Consider the following 20,490-nt stretch of genomic DNA (forward strand, 5'->3'; position numbering starts at 1 on the left):
CCTGGGTTCAAATCCTGGCCCTGACACTTAATAGCTGGGTGGCTTTTTTTACCCATTAAATGGGTATAAAATCAGTAAACTCACCTTATTAGGTTTTTATGAAAATTTAATGAATGAACACATAGAAAGTGCTTTGGATAGTGCCTGGCACAAAGTAAATGTTACGTAAGTGTTTGCTACTATTTTTATATTAAAGGTTAGATTTGAGAGCTGCCCAGACTTGCTATCCCGATCCAGCAGTGGAACATGCTGTGGCTGCTGGTGTCTCTCCAGCCAAGTACTGCCAAACATTCACTTTGGCCATGTGGCCAGTAACTCGGTAATGTACATGTATGAGCCATACAGCTTCTGGTTTCCTTGGCACTTCCTTTATATAACGGTAATATATTTTGATTTACACATAAGTCACTGCAGGTTCCATTTTGAGGCAACGTGGTGTCTTAAATAACAACAGATTTAAAAGTAAAAAGTTTCTTTTTGTATCCTGATTTTGCCAGCTGTGTACCATGAAGACAGAAATGTACTTTTTCTCTAACTTAGTCTTCCTCATTTTTAATGAGAGGACACCTACCTCGTAAGTTTGTTATGACCTTTCAATGTTACGTGAAAACTTCCTAGTGAATTATAAAGCACTAGGTGTCTTTAAAAACATTAGGTGCCATTGTAAAAGGTTTGAAGTATTCACTAAAAAAAAAAAAAGAAAAGATCAGCAAGGCACTTTTCAGCATTATTATTCTCTTCACAGGAATATTTTTATTTCTGCGCTTCAAACACATTATTGGATCAGCAATTAGACATTTTACCTACATGGTAAACAAGAATAAACTCCACGGTTTGGGGACTGAAAAGAAGGAGAAAAAAAAAAGTAGGTCTAGCAGTTTACCCAAATGTAGGAAGTGCCGGAGATGTATGACCCTGTATTCCTAGCAAATGTTCACACATACAGATTTTAGAAATTTACCTGGCTGAGAGGATAAAAGAGCGTTCTACACTTTCAATCTTTAGCTCATTCTGATATGCTTCTTGGGTGGGTTTTCTGACCTTAAAGAAAGCAAAACAGTTTGAGCAAATTCAGCCTATTGCAAATCTCATCCCTGAAGCTGCTCAATGCCCTGGCTGCTGTCAGCCACCACCAACCTTCAGACTCAACTGTATCTACCATGACACTCCTTCATCTGCTCTGTGTGCTAGAGTTAAATGTCTATATATATATATATACATGCCCAACTTTCCCACCTTCAGCCCGTTGCTCTCTCCCTCTACCTGGAACAAGGCGCCTTCCCTGCATCTCAGTGTGGCCAAATGTGACCTATTCTTTAAGGCTTGTGGCTCTTCCTCCAAAGACTTTCTCAATTCTCCCTGTTTCCTAGCTGCTACCGATTCCTCCACCAGGTCCTACTGAAAGCTGCACACTCCTTATTTTCTGAGCTCCCCCCAATTTTTCTTTCTAAAAAGATCTTATTTATTTCTTTATTTGAGGAGGGGTGGTAAGGGCAGAGAGGGAGAGAGAATCTCAAGCAGACTCCACACTGAGCGTGGAGACTGATTCTGGGCTCAATGTCACCACCCTGAGACCATGCATGACCTGAGCTGAAACTAAGAGTCGGATGCTTAACCGACTGAGCCACCCAGGTGCCCCAGGACTCCCCAAAACATTAATTGCACCTTCACAGTGATATTTATTACTGTCTATTTTATAGGTATTTATGTGTGGTTTATTATCTTCCCTACTCTAGTTGCTGAGCTTCTGGGGGGGTACGGGGGGAGCAGAGACAAAAACAATCATGATTCAACTCATCTTTGTATTTTTTACCAAATGTCTTACCATATTTTGTTTATAGTTCTCAATAAACACCTCATGAATAAATGAACGTATGAATGAACAAATGATTAATGAATGAATAAATAAACACATAAACAGTAACACAGGGAAAGAGAAAACTCAAGTATGTAAGAAAGATGGTTATCTTTGGGCTTTGTCTCTAAATATATTTGGGTTAAGAAAAGAAACATCTTCTAACAGACGCACAGACCTTCATTCCAGCCAATGAGAGCATATTGTTCAGTTTATACATCCCAGACTGCACTGGTGTTGTATACAGCAGGGCATCGTTAAACTGAAAGTAGAAATATTTCATAGAATGAAGTAAAGCAAAAATGTCAGCTACCAAGACACTGATAAGACACCGAAATAAAAGAAAAATATTCCTTTCTTATTAAAAGTTCTCTGAATAAAAACACTTATGTCTGCTTATATAAACTATGACCACCCAGAATGCTTTATTAGATTAAAAAGGCAATTTCTAGAACATGTACTTTCCTTCCAAGTTCTGTAACAGATATGTTTTCTGAATTCTAAATCCCACTAAAGTATTACAATCTGACTAAATAAATGATTGAATCAACTTTTCTATGTGAGAAGTGACATAAATTGAATTCAAAAAGGAAATAATTTTCTGGTTCTACATCATAAAAGACTTTGTTTCCGTTACTTGAAATGCAAGTAAGCAAGACAGTCAGCCACAGATCCCACTAAATCTCTCCGAATGTGTTAAGCTCATCTGTCATATACAAATGTCTCCTTCCATTAGGCAATTATCCCCTCTTCTGGCTCAGAAACACACACAGTCACTTACCAGGAAAAACACTCGGGGCTGCATGACTTTCCGAGACAGCTTCATCAGAGTTCCCTCTTTGAGAAAAACCTGATTCATCCAAACAAATACCCATTTAGTCCCACCATAACACAACTACAATATGCATATAATTTGTTTTTCAACTTTCTTTCCCCAGAATTTTTTTTGGAGGTAGGGCTGGGTGGACATAATTTCCATGTGACTTTTTACAGTCATGGTTTCTTCTTAAACCTTTGAAGGAGTTGGACAAGCCGGCAGAGTTTCATAAATCCAGTATTCATAAATCCAGTCCCAGGGGTACTATGTGGTCTGAAATGTAACTGACTGAGCATGTCCTTGATCCTGAGGTATAGCCAATGTTCTGACAATTGCATTTTGTAATTTTGCTGAACTCATTCCCTAGGCCACTTTTGTGCTCTATGAGGAGCACCAAAATACAGTTTTCTACCTCCCCTCGAAATCCCCTCTTACACTCAAGATCTTTTTTTTTTTTTTTAATTTTTTATTTTTTTAAATTTATTTATTTGGCAGAGAGACACAGTGAGAGAGGGAACACAAGCAATGGGAGTGGGAGACGGAGAAGCAGGCTTCCCGTCAAGCAGGAGCCCGATGTGGGGCTCGATCCAGGACCCTGGGATCATGACCTGAGCCGAAGGCAGGAGCCCAATGACTGAGCCACCCAGGTGCCCCTTACACTCAAGATCTTAACTGAAGTTGTCTTTAAAGCTGTGTGAGGTCAGTTAGTATTATACAATAAAATGATTTTATTTAATCAGATACTCTGTGGGGTCCCTTGCCATTCTCCTAATTGAATTGTACTTTTTGTCACAGTGACTTAAGTCATGAATGTTTTGAATGGATAGAGTGAACCTAGTTGATCCAGATCAAGACAATGGAGAGTAACAACAATAACCTATTTTCATAACTGAAATGCAAAATAGCTACAAAAGGTGTCTAAGTGCATCACATTACATTTGCAAAAGGCAGTCTAAAACACTTACCCGTCCAGGCTGCACTATTTCATGGTGTCCATTTAGGCTGTACTGAATCTGCATAAGCTTCTGAAAGTTGTCCTACAGAAAGAGAATGTGTAGCACATGAAGGCCTGGGCCCCCAGGTTCAACAGTCTGCCAGCCACTGAAATCAAGATACTTACTCCTTGCTTCATGGTGTCATTGGCGTGGTTGGCGACTTCTATAACAACAGCAAGGGCATCTAAAATGTGTAGAAACATCAGATTAGTCCAGTGGGCTACAACATTAAGCAATTCCAGATGGCAAGATGGTGAATTTGTAACAGTGAGAAGTGCCACGGGAGGAGCAAGGTTAATTCTGAGTAGGTAGAAATACGGACAATGAGGTCTGATGAGGACAACAGCAAGGAAAAACAGGACTCACGGAAAAAAAATGAGTCTGAGAAAGACTCTAAAGGAGATGTTATAGACGTTATGTATCAACAGTATGAATGTCAGGCTTGCTTTGTGCTGAGCTTTGATTATCCTGTTGAAGTTTACAAGGATAAGGAGAGGACTTCACCTGGAAGTTAAGGACCATTCCAATACGAACTGCCTTGGGAGAGAAGTACCCTGGGATAGGAAACCAGATCTATGAAAACTGATGATTTAGAGGATCACTGCTTACCTTCCTTCTCTTAGTTTAATCCCAAGAGGGGAGAAATGCCACAAAGAAGCCTACTAGGCCTGAGGAGATGACATGCATTACTTTGTGAACTGACTCTTGGTTTTGGGTCAGTTACGATCTCGGGCTCATGGGATTGAGCCCCGACTTGGGCTCTGTTCTCAGCACAGGGTCTGCTTGTCCCTCTCCCTCTGCTCCTCCCCCCACTCATGCTGTCTCTAAAAAAAAAAAAAAAAAAAGAAAAATAGAAAGGTGAAACACTTGCAAATAGAAGATGTTAGAGAAGTAAAAATAAAATGATTAAGAGAGCAAATAAGAATCTTTATAAAATGGGTAAAACACCTGTTCTGTTTTGTAATCTGAAAATAAAAAGTATGCACAAGAAGTGTGACCAAAATTCAAAAAATTAATGGGCTGGACATGGACTTCAAATTAGAGCCGGGGATATACCTATAGCATTTGAAAGAGGTACTTTGGAGATAAATAGAAAGAAACACAGCTATCTTGAACAGAATTAATCTGTGTATATGCGTGTATGTATATGTAAGAGAAAGACACACACATACACAGTGGATTAACCTGTGAATGTCAGTGAATCCCTTGTATTATAATGAAGTTTTCCTTTAAGTGCTGCTTTAAGTGCTAAGGGGTAGAAGGTGGTAAGGCAATTGTCCAGCATTAAACAGTCCCAGAATATGCTATTTTAGACTGTATCCCTGATTTGTGTAGTTTGACCACTTGGCAGACTCATGATTTTTAAGCCTGAAATGACCTTGCAGATCAACTGGTTCAATCCCTGCTTTTCAAAGCAACAGACATCTAGAGAAGGTGAATTTACCACCGGCACAGAGTGACTGAGCATAGAAGAAACCCTCCTCACTCCAGACAATGCTGGGTCCTCCAGCCAACTGTAATAAAAGAATTTCTGCAACAAATTAATACATGAAAGTTATTTACCTTGAGTGTCTCTGTAATCTCCAGAGTCCTCTAGAAGATTTTTCAAATAATCTGTAAGAGGGAAAGGAATATGATATTTAGTAAAATCAAGCACTAAGGAAAAAAATCATTTCATCTTTCTTACTCAATACTTCAATCAATCTTGTTGATTAATATATGTTAGTTTAATGTATGCTAACTTTCTACAAATGGGAAAGAATAAAGCCCTGACATGCATTTGAAATCAGGACACAGGCTCAGAGGTAGAAAGAACTGCAGGGGTCACAGTGGTCATTTTCAAGAGGAATCGGGTTACTGAGCATAGGGTCTCAGCAGAGCCACAACCTCTTTGTGACAAGAGCTAGAGACTAGAGATTCAGGACTAGAGATCCAGGTCTCCTGATGCCCAGTTCAGTGCTTTTAGTCCAACACAGAGGAAATGCCTTAATTTCAAATCGGAAGTATGTCCAGTACAAAATTTTACGCATCAGTAGATCGAGTGCCTAAGGGATTTGTCAGTCTAGGAGTCTAACAATCAGAGAATTGCAGAGGAATACAATACATAAGTCTAGAGCAGTGGTTCTCAAATGGGGGTGAATTTGCCCACCAGGGGACATCTGGAAATGTCTGGAGACATTCTGATTGTCACAACTGGGGAAAAGGGGATGCTGCTGGCATCTAGTGGCTACAGGCCAGGGATGTTGCTAAATAACCTACAAACGCACAGGACAGCCTACAACAAAGAATTATCTGACCCAGAATGTCAATAGGGCTGCAGTTGAGAAACTCTGGTCTAGATGAAGAAGGTCTTTAAGTAAGCTACATGGTATACAGTCATTCTTGTAATAGAGAAAAAAATTAACGCACTGGGTTATATTTCATAAGTCTTTAATACTGAGGGAATGCCATGGAATCTCAACGTATTTCATTCTCTGTTGAGAAATGTTGGATGGCTTCCCATTGCCTCTCAAAACAAATTCTGAAAAAAAAAAAAATCCCAAAAAACAAAACCACACACACAAAAACCCCCCAAACAGAATCTGTTACCTAGAATTTAAATTCCGCCCCCCCAACTACATGATCCCTACTCACTTTTCTGATTTTTTCTCTCTACTATCTAACACAGGTGCTTTGTTCTGACCAAAGTCTGATTCTGCATAATGCCTTAGATGCTTCCCATGTGGTCTCTGGCTCCATACTTCTTGTCTTTGTCTCTAATGTTCCCTTCTACTGAATCCTTTTCTCTGTCTCTGCATATAAAAATTCTACTCCTGTATTTCAAGGTTCATCTCAAATTCCTCCCCTCTTATCAAACTTTCCATTTGAAAGAAATATTCTCTCCCTTTGAAAAATAGATTACACAGTAGTTACTTTATATTTTCTATCATTTTCTCATGAGACTCAAAGCTCCTTGTGGGCAGGACCCATATTTGATTCTTAGCACTTAGTGAGGGCCTTTGCATACATGGGACAAGAAATGCTTAATGGATAAAAATATAAATAATTTTCTTAGACCAGGATTGTGTTTAGGTCAAAGGCAATAAAGGCTGAAAGCAATCCTAATGCCAGTGGGAGTTGAGAAAATAAAAAGAGGAAAGGCACAGCAAGAGACTGCATTTTTATCAGAATCAATCTCCATTCAGCAGTATTACAGAACAGGTGTAATTTCATGCATGGATTGATGAAGTCATGCTCAAAGACACAAAGGAAAACTTGGGTGTTAGTGTCAGCTATTTAAACTCAATAGATGACACACACACACACACACACACACACACACACCCACTGTTGAAACTCTGTACATCTTTGAGACAGTGATACAAGAACCTGTATGAGTCTAGACATGCACACTGTAAATATCCACCACTGGCAACAAGCCCTGGAGAGACACTGTGTATGAGGACATGGAGTTTCTGTGTACCATGGAATAAGTTCCATCTTGCCAGAGACCATCACTAGCAATTCAGTTCTTAAAGCAATCTGAATGCACAAGTTGGACAGTATGCTACCAATCACATGGATAAGAAAACCACAAAAATTAACAAAATGCCCTCTTTACACTTAGATGACTTTGCTTCATCTGGAGATGAAAAATTAACTTAATCTCACTCTGACCCCACTCGGAATGCAATCCATTTATAAGCCATGTTTGGTGAGTCCAAATATTTAACTTTTCTATGTGAGTGATAGGGCTAAGGAGAAAAACCTACTCTTCTTACATGTTCTTCATATCTAGGCTGTCTCCTTGATCAAAAGTGATGTTCCTTAAAGCTTCTGGTCAGGTGAAGACTGTGGAAAGGAAAGCAAATTTACCTAAGTATCAGATTCATGTCAAGTTCCTACTTTGTCTTTGACTTTTGTTCTTTAATAGAGAAGTATACCCAAGCAAACGGACACATTTCTCTAAACCAAGAGAGCTCTGTGGAAGATGTCCGTATTAGGAAATACTGACCTCAGAATCATGGGGCTGAGCCTGATAAGCCCAAGTTTCATTTTCGTTCCCTGAACTCAAGTCCAGCTGCTGCCTGCCATCCTGAACTTTCAGGAACAGAGTGGAAATACAAAATTGGCTGAGTGGAAAACCCACCACTAACATGTTGCAGAATTATGCTTTTAACCAAGGAGGTGCCCTATTTGCAGGGCACCTTGTTGCAGGATATCGTTTTGAGAACTTCCACCTTTTCCAGGAAGACAAGACCCCCTCGGTTCAGAATCACTCAGTGCCTTAACTGCAGAATGAGAAGAATGTGACTAATCGGCCTCTGAGTCAGATGGGAGCAGCACTGAAACCACCAGCTACCCCAGTGACTGCTATAACCCAGGTGAAACCCAGGAACAGAGACTAGACAGACACGCTTGTGTGAGTCATAGGGAATTCTTACTTTGTACCATTTAGAACCTAGTATCCTGGATGAGTTTCCCAAGAAACAGTGACAACACAGTAGTCATTTCGATGTGCCATGTTAGACTTAACAGTAATCCATGACTTTCCTGCTTCTGCCAAACCAAACTAGGCATTTTTAAAAACTTCACTAATAAAAAATGCTTCAAATGCTGTTAAGGTTATTTATATTAAAGAAAAAAAAGTTGCCTGCAGCGAGCATGGGCACCATAAAATGTACTTTCTGGCCACCAGGTGGCATCATTGATTAATAAAAGTTAATTAACCCCATTATCACCATTAGAAGCACAAAATTAAGCAAAACACAGCATGTGCCTCAAGAGATATGCAAGTTAACTTTGTTGTCATAGATGAGGCCCAGAGTGAAAGAATAAGGACATAGCAAATACTATATCTTGTGAGAGGTTCCATGTATGTATATATATATGTAGGATCCTAGTAAGTCTTATTACCCTGCTTACCTAATCAAAAAATAATCAACTTAAAGCAGAAAACTATTCAGAACTACATTAACCTTTCCTAAAAATGAGTCATCTGTGGGATTCTGGGACATTAATTCAACAACAGTCTGCCAGATTCCTGGACGGCGTGCTGAGAAACGGTTGGTGGCAGGGCACAGAGGAAATGAGCATACTGGACAGTAACGTTCCAAAGTCCAGAGTTTTTAATTTGAGGATGTGTCTTGCTTTGTATTCCCCACATCTCTTCTTTCCTTCTTCAATATGTAATGAGATCAGTGACACATCCAGAATTATGGGATCCAGAGAAAAGTAAGTCTAGTCAATAAGCTCCTTTGCCAAAGATTCAAATTTTCAAAGAAGCAACTAAGAACAAGCCTGACTTCTGAAACAAAGTACAGATTATGTTAAACATAAACAAAAATAAAGGCCAGGTGTCACATTGTAAGACACACTGCTGCCATCTTCAAAGCAGCCTGAGGAAGTGGTCAAGAGCCCTCACTGGGAGTGAGAGCACAGATTCTTAACCGTCCAGCTACCTTTAGCCAAGGCACGGGACTTTGGCCATGCCCTGTAGCATTTCTGTGTGTCAATATCCTCATACATAAAAGAAAGTAAGGCGGGGGCGCCTGGGTGGCTCAGTGAGTTAAAGCCTTTGCCTTCGGCTGGGGTCATGGTTCCAGGGTCCTGGGATTGAGCCCCGCATCGGGCTCTCTGCTCATCAGGGAAGCCTGCCTCCCTTCCTCTCTCTTTTGCCTCTCTGCCTACTTGTGATCTCTGTCAAATAAATAAATAAAATCTTAAAAAAAAAAAAAGAAGGCGGACCAGACTGGAAAACTGTAATGATTAACATTCTAATGCATTATGAAGCATATATTTTTTTAAAGATTTTATTTGCTTATTTGTCAGAAAGAGAGAGCACAAGCAGGGAGAACAGGAGGCAGAGGGAGGAGCAGGCTCCCCACCTTGCAGGGAGCCCAACACGGGACTTGATCCCAGGACCCTGCAATCATGACTGAAGCTGAAGGCAGATGCTTAACTGACTGAGCCAGCCAGGCATCCCTATGAAGCATTTTTTTTTTTAAATTTAAAATGTATTATAGGAAATTTGGAAAACTAAATAATGGAGAAAACTCAAACTATGTACATCTCTCTAAAATAACTATCATGGGGGCGCCTGGGTGGCTCAGTGGGTTAAGCCTCTGCCTTCAGCTCAGGTCGTGATCTCAGGGTCTTGGGATAGAGCCCCGCATGGCATCGGGCTCTCTGCTCAGCGGGGAGCCTCCTTCCCCCCTCTGTCTCTGCCTGCCTCTCTGCCTACTTGTGATCTCTCTCTCTCTGTCAAGTAAATAAATAAAATCTTGAAAAAATAACTATTATGATTTAAAAGTATTTCCTTAAGTAATATTAATATTACTTAATATTAATAACATGAAGGATTTTATAGCCCACTTAAAGTATTCTAGCCCACATATTTCCTCCCCCCACAGGAATAGCTAAATATTATCCCATGACAGGGATATATTACTCCCTACTTAGGTACCCTATTAGATTTTTAGGTCATTTTAAAGTTATCTTGTTTTGGCTATTATAAATAAGATGGGCCATATATCCTAATTTGCCCATAATGATACTGCTGTATACCTACTGCACTCTTGAAAGTTACTGGGCTTGAATAATAAACTGTGTAATCATTTTAATTTTAAGTAAACTGATCAGAATCTTAATATATTTGTCTTTTTCCAGAGTTCAGACTATTTCCTGATCAGTGAGAATAAAGTTTTTTTTTTTTTTTAAATACTGATAAGCAAGGGTGCCTGGGTGGCTTAGGGGTTAGGCATCTGCCTTTGGCTCAGATCATGATCCCAGCGTCCTGGGATGGAGCCCCACATCAGGTTTCCTGCTCGGTGGGGAGTCTGCTTCTCTCTCTGCCTCTGCCTGCCCCTTTGCCTACTTGTGCTCCCTCTGTCAAATAAATAAATAAAATCTTTAAATATTTTTTAAAAATACTGGTAAATATTTATCATGAGAAACCTTCCCTAAAGGGATATACCAATTTAAAATATCATTATAAATAAATGAGAATATCAATTTCACCAAAATGATCCAGTTATGTGTATTGTAGTTTTTTTTACTGCTGATGTAGCAGGGGGAACTGAAACCTTGTTTTATTTATTATTATTATTTTTTAAAGATTTTATTTATTTATTTGACAGAGAGAGAGAGATCACAAGTAGGCAGAGAGTCAGGGGGAAGCAGGCTCCCTGCTGAGCAGAGAGCCCCATGCGGGGCTCGATCCCAGAACCCCGAGATCATGACCTGAGCCGAAGGCAGTGGCTTAATCCACTGAGCCACCCAGGCGCCCCTGAAACCTTGTTTTAATTGAGATTTATGATTCAGAGGATGACACTGTGTATTTATTATGCATTTTCTGAGGAAATTGTTTGTTCCTATGTTTAGTCCATATATCTATGGGAGTTTTAAAATTCTTAGTGAAAAAGCAATTTTTTTATTTTTGCTACTAATATATTTTCTGATGCATGTTTATCTTTTAATTTTGATTGTATTTTAAGCCTTTATAATGTTTTTATTATTTAGAATAGTGGAAAAAGTATTAATATTTTCCTTTATAATTTCTTTATTTTTCTGGGCTTAGAAAATCATGTCTCCTCCTTTCTCTATCCTTAGAATTTTAATAAAGAACACATTCTGTTTTTTTCCTGTTTTTACTAGAGTTTACTGCTTTATATTTAGTTTTTACTTTAATTAAGGCTTTTTATTTTAAGAGCAGTTTCATATTCAAAATAAAACTGGGGGAAGGAACAGAGATTTTCCACACACTTCCTGCCCCTCCCACATGCACAGACTCTCCCATTATCAACATCCTCCACCAGAATGGTACATTTACTACAGCTGAAGACCCTGTACTGACATTTCATTATCACCCAGAGTCCACAGTTGGGTAGTACATTCTAGAGGTCTGGACAAAGATAAAATGATACATACCATCATGATGGTATCAAACAGAGTATTTTCTCTGCCCTAAAAATCCTCTGTGCTCTGCCTATTTATATTTAGTTTTGATTTTTAATGTATCTATTGACATATGAATCGTAACTAATTTTTCAAATTTTAATAGGTTATTCAATAAACAGCCTTTTTTTTCTTACTGTCTTACACTTCCTACTTTGTCATACATTAGATTTATTTATTTATTATTTTTTTTTTTTAAAGATTTTATTTATTTGTCAGAGAGAGAGGAGAGCGAGCGAGCACAGGCAGACAGAATGGCAGGCAGAGGGAGAAGCAGGCTCCCCGCCAAACAAGGAGCCCGATGTGGGACTCGATCCCAGGACGCTGGGATCATGACCTGAGCCGAAGGCAGCTGCTTAACCAACTGAGCCACCCAGGTGTCCCTAGATTTATTTTTTTTATTAAAGATTTTTTTTTTTTTATTTGACAGAGAGAGAGATCACAAGTAGATGGAGAGGCAGGCAGAGAGAGAGAGAGAGAGGGAAGCAGGCCTCTCGCTGAGCAGAGAGCCCGATGTGGGACTCGATCCCAGGACCCCGAGATCATGACCCGAGCCGAAGGCAGCGGCCCAACCCACTGAGCCACCCAGGCGCCCCCATACATTAGATTCTTATAAACAGGGTGTTTTTAAAGTCACCTCCCTATTCTAATAATAGAAATAATTATGATTATTTTTCAATCAATAGGTCTATTCTTGCAATGGTATTATGCATTTTTAATTGTTGATGTTTTATTTATTTATATTTTATTTATCTGTTTGTCAGAAGCAGAGAGAGAGAGTGCACACACACACAAGCAGTGGGAGCAGCAGGCAGAGGGATAAGCAGACTCCTCCCTGAACAAGGTGCCTGACATGTGACTCGATCCCGAGGATCATGACCTGAGCCAAAGGCCGAGGCTTAACTGACTGAGCCACCCGGGTATCCCAGGAAAAGGTTTTGCTCTCATAAAGCTTCTATATCCTAGCAGGAAAGGACACAATTATTATGGTATTTACTATGTGGTCAGCACCAATCAGGTCACTTAGACTGGCTCAGACTCAGTCTTGGCATAGTCAAGCCCCACTTAAGGAAGTTCTTATCCATATTTGGTTCTTACCGCCTCTTTGTTGGTAAACAAAGAGCAAATTTAGGTTTAGGGAGACCAGTATATTTTATTTTACTCCCCAAAGAACAGACAAGAGAAGCATAAAGCAAATATAAACGCCAAAGTGAATTCAAATTTGACTGAATATCAGTGTTTTTTCAAGTGGAACAGTTCCTGATGTAAGCCCATGACTCTGACAAACACTTAAGAGGAAAACTCTTCAGCAACACAGTCAGCTTGCTAGATCTTTAGCGAGCCAAGTCCCAGCAACAGAGGTATTCAGCTACATGCAGGGAATCTGAGTTAAATGTACAAAGAGAATTGGGAAAAGAACGGCTTTGTAGGCATGCCTATGGGTACAATTCTGGGGATCTGCAGCCCTGGATAGGCAAAACACACACACACAAAATAATATTTTCCCTAACCTCTAAGTGAAATACAGAATTTCCTTACATTATGAATGTAGGGAACAAACCAGCATATCATCAATGATATCAGTGACTTTACCACCAGAAGAGGCATACATTTTTTTATATCACATTATAGATGTTGCAGATTTCTCAAAATTTTGTTTACCATCACCACTATATCTAAGTCATGGGAGTTCTTAGATCCACCACCAGATCTTCTTATTTAATGGATTACTAAAGCAGCTCGTGTATTACTATGTAATATTTTCAAACTATTTTAATAACTGCATTTCAGGCCTACTGGTTTCCATTTAGTCTTATGTATTTTATTCTGTTACTTAAAAAATTATTCTAAGGGATCCATAGGCCTCTCCAGATTGCCACGGGGATCCAGGTACAAAAAAGGTTAAGAACCTCTGTTCTATAGAGAAAGGGATATTACATTTAAAAGGTATAACTGAATAGATCAGGCAGATAAGACATGCTTATATCCTAAAGTCTTTCCATAGTATTAAATATTTATTTCCACAGCACCAAAATATTTCATGGATATAATTTATTAAGTATCACCCCTCAAAATACCTTGTTCACAACTATAATTAAAAATTAATTGCAACAGGGGCGCCTGCGTGGCTCAGTCAGTTACTCGTCTGCTTTCGGCTCAGGTCATGATCCCAGGGTCCTGGGATCGAGCCCCACATGGGGTTCCCTTATCAGCAGGGAGTCTGCTTCCCCCTCTGCCCTTACCCCACTTTGTGCCTACTTGCTCTTACTTTCTCTCCCTTTCTCGCAAAAATAAATAAATAAAAAGTCTTTGAAAATATTAATTGCAACAGAAACAAGAGCTCACCTAATAACAAAGGGAATTCTGAGTATCATCACCCTCCCATGTCACATGGATGGAACTGGCTTACATCAGGGTCTTTGGGTTCTTCAGAAAAGAAATTCCTTGGCTGGTGCTTGGGACAGCCCTACCTTCCACCAAGTTCTGCCCTAGAGAAAGTGTTAGAATGACTTTTGCTATAGACAATTAGCCCTGGTTTAGAAAACAAATACTTACCAGAGCACAAGTTTCATTTTTCATTTTTCAGTAAGGATTTTTTAAAAAGTCATACACTAATATGATTCTGACCTTTCCTTGAATCTGCTTATTAGTCTGTTCATAGCTCAAATTAATAGCTTCAGAACACTCTAACAGATGTTTTTAATATCCCATTTTCTATCAACATGGGAAATCCTGGATTTCTAAAACCTAGAGGGAGTTAATACCATCCCAGACTGAAGGCAAAGATTACAGGAAAAGTAATATAATATGTCATTAGTCACTTAGAACATAAATATTTTGAACAAGATCAAAGAAAACTACCTGATCCAAATTTAATCAAAGTTCAAAGGACTGTTTTCCCCCCTAAATATAGAAATGGAAAAGATATTTCAGAGGAATTTTTAAATTATGTTTTTCATTTTATTTTCTCAACATGATCCTTACTGGTTCAACTTTTTTCAACACCAGTGTAGTAACTTTCCACAAATAAAAGCTTTTTTTGGTAGTTGAAAAATTTATCCTGACTATAACATAGAGATAAAAAAGATCTAAAGATCTATGCTATTCATCTCTGGATGGCAGAAGATAAAGAAGGACTTCGTTTTTATAATACTTATATATTTTTTAGGCAAAAAAGATCCCTTTAAAGAAAAAAAGTGACCCTTATAAAAACAAATCCTCAAAATATACTCACTCAAGCAAGTGATGAGATCAGTTTAATTTTCAGGACTTAAGAAGAGGAAGGAAGAAGGCTTTGGTGGAAGCTTGAGTGGTTGGGCGTGGCCCTAAAGAGGAGGACTACACGTTCCATCAGAACAAGGAGCACCTTTGGTGTTTGCCAGTATATACAGGTGTCCAGCTCAAGGTCAGCCCATGTGGTGATTAATGAAAGAGAGAATCTGGCCTTGAGGACAGGTTTCAGGAGAGAGTAAAAAAACTACTTTTTTTTAATGATTTTATTTATTTATTTGACAGAGAGAGAGCGTGCATATAAGCAGGGAGAGCAGCAGGCAGAAGGAGAGTTTTGAAAAGCAGGGCCCCCCACAGAGCAGAGAGCCCAATATGGGCCTCGATCCTAGACCCTGGCTGGGATCATAACCTGAGCTGAAGGCAGATGCTTAACTGACTGAGCCATGCCGGCGTGCTATAAAAACTGCATTTAAGCTACATTTAAAACATCGCATTGGGGCGCCTGGGTGGCTCAGTGGGTTAAAGCCTCTGCCTTCGGCTCAGGTCATGATCTCAGGGTCCTGGGATCGAGCCCCACATCGGGCTCTCTGCTGAGCAGGGAGCCTGTTTCCTCCTCTCTCTCTCTCTGCCTGCCTCTCTGCCTGCTTGTGATTTCTCTCTCTGTGTGTCAAATAAATAAAATCTTTAAAAACAAAAAACAAAAAAAACATCGCATTAGGGGCACCTGGGTGATTTAATCAGTCAAGCATCTGCCTTCAGCTCAGGTCATAATCCGAGGGTCCTGGGATCAAACCCTGTGTCAGGCTCTCTATTCAGCAGAGAGCCTACTTCTCTCTCTGCCTGCTACTCTGCCTACTCATCCTCGCTGTCAAATAAATTAATAAAATATTAAAAAAAAAAAAAGAAAGAAAGAAAACTACTACAGCTAGAACAAAGGAAAACAAGGGAAATTCTGGGTTATAACCTATGGCCCTCATAGTGAATAATAAGGTTCCCTCCACCCCCGTAAATTAAGACTTTATTTCTTAGAGTGATTTTATGTTCACAGCAAAACTGAGAGGAAGGCATAGAGATTTCCCATATACCCCCTTCCCTAGATTTGCACAGCTTTCCCCACTATCAGTATTTCCCACCAGAGTGGTATATTTATGAGAATGGGTAACACAACACAACCCCCTCAAAGCCCATGGTTTACATTACGGTTTACTCTTGGTGTTGTACATTCTCTGGGTTTAGACAAAGGACACGTATCTCCCATTATGATAGGGAGAGTAAGTTTTCAACCTTCCTAATACACAGAATAAAAGAAGGTCTGTGAGACAACAGAAAAAATATATATTGGTCTCTGCTCCCAATTCCTGGTGTAGAGCTCCTAAAACCCTTGGAATTTTGTAAGTGATAAGAGCTGGAGGAGCACCTTTTGTCCTAACATTTGGCCTTTGACCCTAGCTCTGACAGAACTAAATCTCAGGGAACTTTTTAGGCGATAGGAATGTCTTTTGTTCTAATGAGGCGACTCTGGGTGGGCTCCTGAATCGCTCCCAGATAAGGGCTGGTCACCAGAAAGATCAAGCCATGATTATAATAAACTCGCAACTTTTAGCCCCATTCTCCACTCTACAGGAAGGGGAGAAGACTAGAAGTGGAGTTAATACTGGATCATGACCACGTGATGGAGCCTCCATAAACGTCCCCAAGTAGACAGTTTAGAGCTTCTAGTTGCTGAATACGTGGAGGTGCTGGGAGACTGGTGTTCGGAGAGGGTAGAGAAGCTCCCAGATCTCCTCCACATACTTTGCCCTATGTATCTCTTCCATCTAGATGTTCACTTGTAACCTTCATCCTATCCTTTTGTGATGAGCCAGAAAATGCAAGTAACTGTTACTGTGAGTTCTATGAGCCATTCTAGCAAATTATCAAACCCAAGGAAGGGATCAGGAAAGCCCAGATTTATAGCCTGTTGATCAGAAATTACAGGGGACAGCCTGGGACTTATGAATGGCATGTGAAGTTTGCAGGGGGGCAGTCGTGGGACTGAGCCCTTCAGAACCTGACACTATTTCCAGGTAGATCAAAGTCAAAGAGAACTGCCTGGTGTGGGACAAAACTAAACATCTGGTGTCAGTATTGTAAGAACGATGGTGGTGTGTTATTAAAAAGGAAACATGGGAGGAGTATGTTTTTCCTTTTAGTGTCCTTGGAAAAGAGATGAAGGGACAATGTGCCAGGCTACAAGGGGGTGGTGGCGGTGATAAGAGGTAGCACAACCAGGGTGCCTGGGTGGCTCAGTTGGTTAAGTGACTGCCTTCGGCTCAGGTCATGATCCCAGAGTCCTGGGATCAAGCCCCACATTGGGCTCCCTGTTCAGTGGGGACCCTGCTTCTCCCTCTCCCTCTGCCTGTTCGTGCTCTCTCACTCTCCCTGTCAAATAAATAAATAAATAAAATCTTAAAAAAAAAAAAAAAAAAGAGGTAGAGCAACCAGAAGGAAGATACTGCCACAATCTGGCTTGAGTTTAGAAAGGCAGGTCTAGAACAGAACAAGGGAAATGGAAAGAGCAGGAAGCAGAGGCAGGGGAAAACTTGTGGGCGGGTACTATAACAGAGGAACAAGGAGGAACAGGAAGCATTTCAGAGTCCTTTCCACAATTTTGTGCCTGAGTAACTGGTAGAGTGTTTTTAACTCTTTAACAATTTATTGACTCATTCATACATCAAACATTCAGGGGATTCTCAACCTTGTGAAAAGGAACACTGTTTAATTCCCTAAGCCTTCCAGCTCAGTGGAGTCCCTGTTATGGGCCAGAATCCATGCCAGGCCGAGTCAGGATAATACAGTCTCAACACTGAAGAGATGAGGAAGGACATAAGCAGAGGATAAGAATCAATGCTGCTCCCATTAACAGCACCTGTTTCCTTCCGCTGCCGCAAGACTCTAATTCGAACTAGGTTCTGGGCCCTGGGCAGATTTCAAGGTCTGGCTAGATCCATTTGCCTTGAATGGCCAATATAAAGGTAAAATTTACAAGGTTTTCTACTTAAGTAAATTACTTACTTTATTTTACCTTCTTAAAAAGATAATTCTAGGGGCACCTGGGTGGCTCAGTGGGTTGAGCTGCTGTCTTCAGCTTGGGTCATGATCTCAGGGTCCTGGGATCGAGCCCCACGCCGGGTTCTCTGCTCAGCCGGGAGCCTGCTTCCCCCTCTCTATCTCTGCCTGCCTCTCTGCCTACTTGTGACCTCTGTCAAATAAATAAATAAAATCTTAAAAAAAAAAAGATAATTCTAATTTTAAGCATGAACATATGCATTTTCTTTAATCCTATTTTAGGTTGAGCTTAAAAAAGTACTACCAGGAATTTAGCTGGACGTGTTTTTTTACTAATGAAAGCCTAAGCAGAATTCCAGTTGAAGCCCAAATTATGTCCGGGGGAAAAAACATTGCTCAAGACAATAGGATGGTTGTCTGACTAGTAGGGGCAGGTCCCTGTATCTAGGAATTTCCATTCACCTTTCTCTAAAAGGATTCCAGAAGAAACTATCCTAGCTTACCTATACCTCATCTCTACATTTTTCAAATCTTTCCCTCTTAAGAAACTGAGATAGGCACAAATCTACACTGAGTAGGCAGGGATTCTTCCCCTTGTCTGCCTAAAACTCATTAATAAATCAAAGTTGTCAAAAGTTGCCCCAAATGGTCTCACTGTTCCTCTCTGCTCATATATATTCTGTGCACTTGGGGTTACTCCAAATTCTAGGATGAAAAAGTGGAAGGAAAGAAAGAAGGAAAGAAAGAAAGAAAAAAGAAAGGGAAAGAAAGAAAAGTATCCCACAGGCTGTTCAGAGGATTAAAACATTGAGCATGTTTATCCAAAGATGAGGACCCAGTTAACTATCATGTTTAAATAGATACAAACTGGGGTGCCTGGGTGGCTCAGTGGGTTGAAGCCTCTGCCTTTGGCTCAGGTCATGATCCCAGGACCCTGGGATCGAGCCCCACATTGGGCTCTGTGCTCTGCAGGGAGCCTGCTTCCTCCTCTCTCTCTCTGCCTGCCTATCTGCTTACTTGTGATCTCTGCCTGTCAAATATATAAATAAATAACTCTTTAAAAAAATAAATAAATAAATAGATACAAACTTAGAGACTTAAAATCCAACTTCTAAAAATTTAAGTGCATAGACCAAGGGCACTTTGATAGCAACTGTAGAATTATCTTGCAAAGTAGGGAGCAATCAAACCATCACAAAAATGAGTACTGGAAAATCAGAATTTTAAATAAAAATATAAAACAAAACCATAGTATCACAACCTCCATATGTCTTTAGTTTTATATGACCATACATACACTTCAATCAATACCATTTGTGTAGTCTTGGGAAGAACATTTCAACCTCTCTGAATAAGAAGACATCATCTCTGAAATTCTCTATCTCAATGTTGTCTTTCAGGCTAAAGACTTTTTAGTCAATGGGATGTTTCATTGTTTATTATTTTTTTTTTTTCAGATTTTATTTATTCATTTGAGAGAGCAAGAGAAAGAGAGAGAGAGTAAGAGAGCACAAGCAGGGGGAGCAGCAGGCAGAGGGAGAGGGAGAAGCAGGCTCCCCACGGAGCAAGGAGCCTGACGTGGGGCTCGACCCCAGGACCCTGCGATCATGACCTGAGCCAAAGGCAGACACTTAACCGACTGAGTCACCCAGGTGCCCCTAATGGGATATTTTAAACGTAACTTAAAAGTTGCCAAAATTGGGGCGCCTGGGTAGCTCAGTGGGTTAAAGCCTCTGCCTTCGGCTCGGGTCATGATCCCAGGGTCCTGGGATCGAGCCCCGTGTCGGGCTCTATGCTCAGCAGGGAGCCTGCTTCTCTTCCTCTCTCTCTGCCTCTCTGCCTACTTGTGATCTCTGTCTGTCAAATAAATAAATAAATAAATAAATAAATCTTTAAAAAAAAAAAAAAAAGTTGCCAAAATTATTTCCTGAATGGCTTCCAAGGTAACCAAAACTGACCCAGATAAATTGGGGTGCAACAAATTGTTGGTAAAAACTCACTCTTGGACCTCAAGGAGTCTATAATCAAATTAGGGAATGACTATTTAAATTAGAAAAATATGAGCAAATTCACAAGGCACTGAATATAGCACTGCCCCTTCTCTGTAGTTCCCCTTTCTATGGTTTCAGTTACACCAAGTTAACTGCCATGCGAGTGGAGACAAACGATCCTCCTTACATGTCACAGAAGGTCGAAGGCAGCCTAAGGATACATAGTGCCTCTTGTCACTCACCTAACTTCTCATCACATAGGCATTTTATCATCTCACATCATCACAAGGGAGGTAACCACAGTACGATAAGATATTTCAAGAGAGAGAGAGAGAGCACATTCACTTAATTTTTGTTTTAGTATACATACATATGTATATATATGTATATATAATAGTATAATTATTTTATAATTATACACATACATGTGTATATATATGTATATATGTATATATAATACACACATACATATTTATATATGTATATATACATACACACATACATATGTATATATGTATATATAATAGTATATTTTATGTGATTATTATTATTAATCTCTTACTGTGAATAACTTATAAATTAAGTTCTATCAAAGGTATGTAGGTAGGGGGAAAAACA

General features: G+C 39.9%; 1 protein-coding gene across 4 annotated transcripts in view; it reads right to left on the reverse strand.

The window, feature by feature from the left end:
* The window catches only part of FGD6 (FYVE, RhoGEF and PH domain containing 6), a 118,691-nt gene that overhangs the window by 23,796 nt on the left and 74,405 nt on the right, over positions 1-20,490 (reverse strand). For 3 of the 4 annotated variants that reach the window (XM_047739611.1, XM_047739610.1, XM_047739609.1), the window contains exons 9-14: positions 5,231-5,281; positions 3,793-3,851; positions 3,638-3,709; positions 2,637-2,705; positions 2,034-2,117; positions 962-1,041 (exon numbers count right to left, since the gene is read on the reverse strand). In XM_047739611.1, coding sequence (XP_047595567.1) covers positions 962-1,041; positions 2,034-2,117; positions 2,637-2,705; positions 3,638-3,709; positions 3,793-3,851; positions 5,231-5,281 — 415 coding nt within the window. Of the gene's footprint in view, positions 1-275; positions 685-961; positions 1,042-2,033; positions 2,118-2,636; positions 2,706-3,637; positions 3,710-3,792; positions 3,852-5,230; positions 5,282-20,490 lie in introns of those variants that run through there. The other variant, XM_047739612.1, reaches the window with a different exon arrangement.

The sequence above is a fragment of the Lutra lutra genome, chromosome 8 (genome assembly GCF_902655055.1).
Source record: "Lutra lutra chromosome 8, mLutLut1.2, whole genome shotgun sequence".
Classification (NCBI taxonomy): domain Eukaryota; kingdom Metazoa; phylum Chordata; class Mammalia; order Carnivora; family Mustelidae; genus Lutra; species Lutra lutra.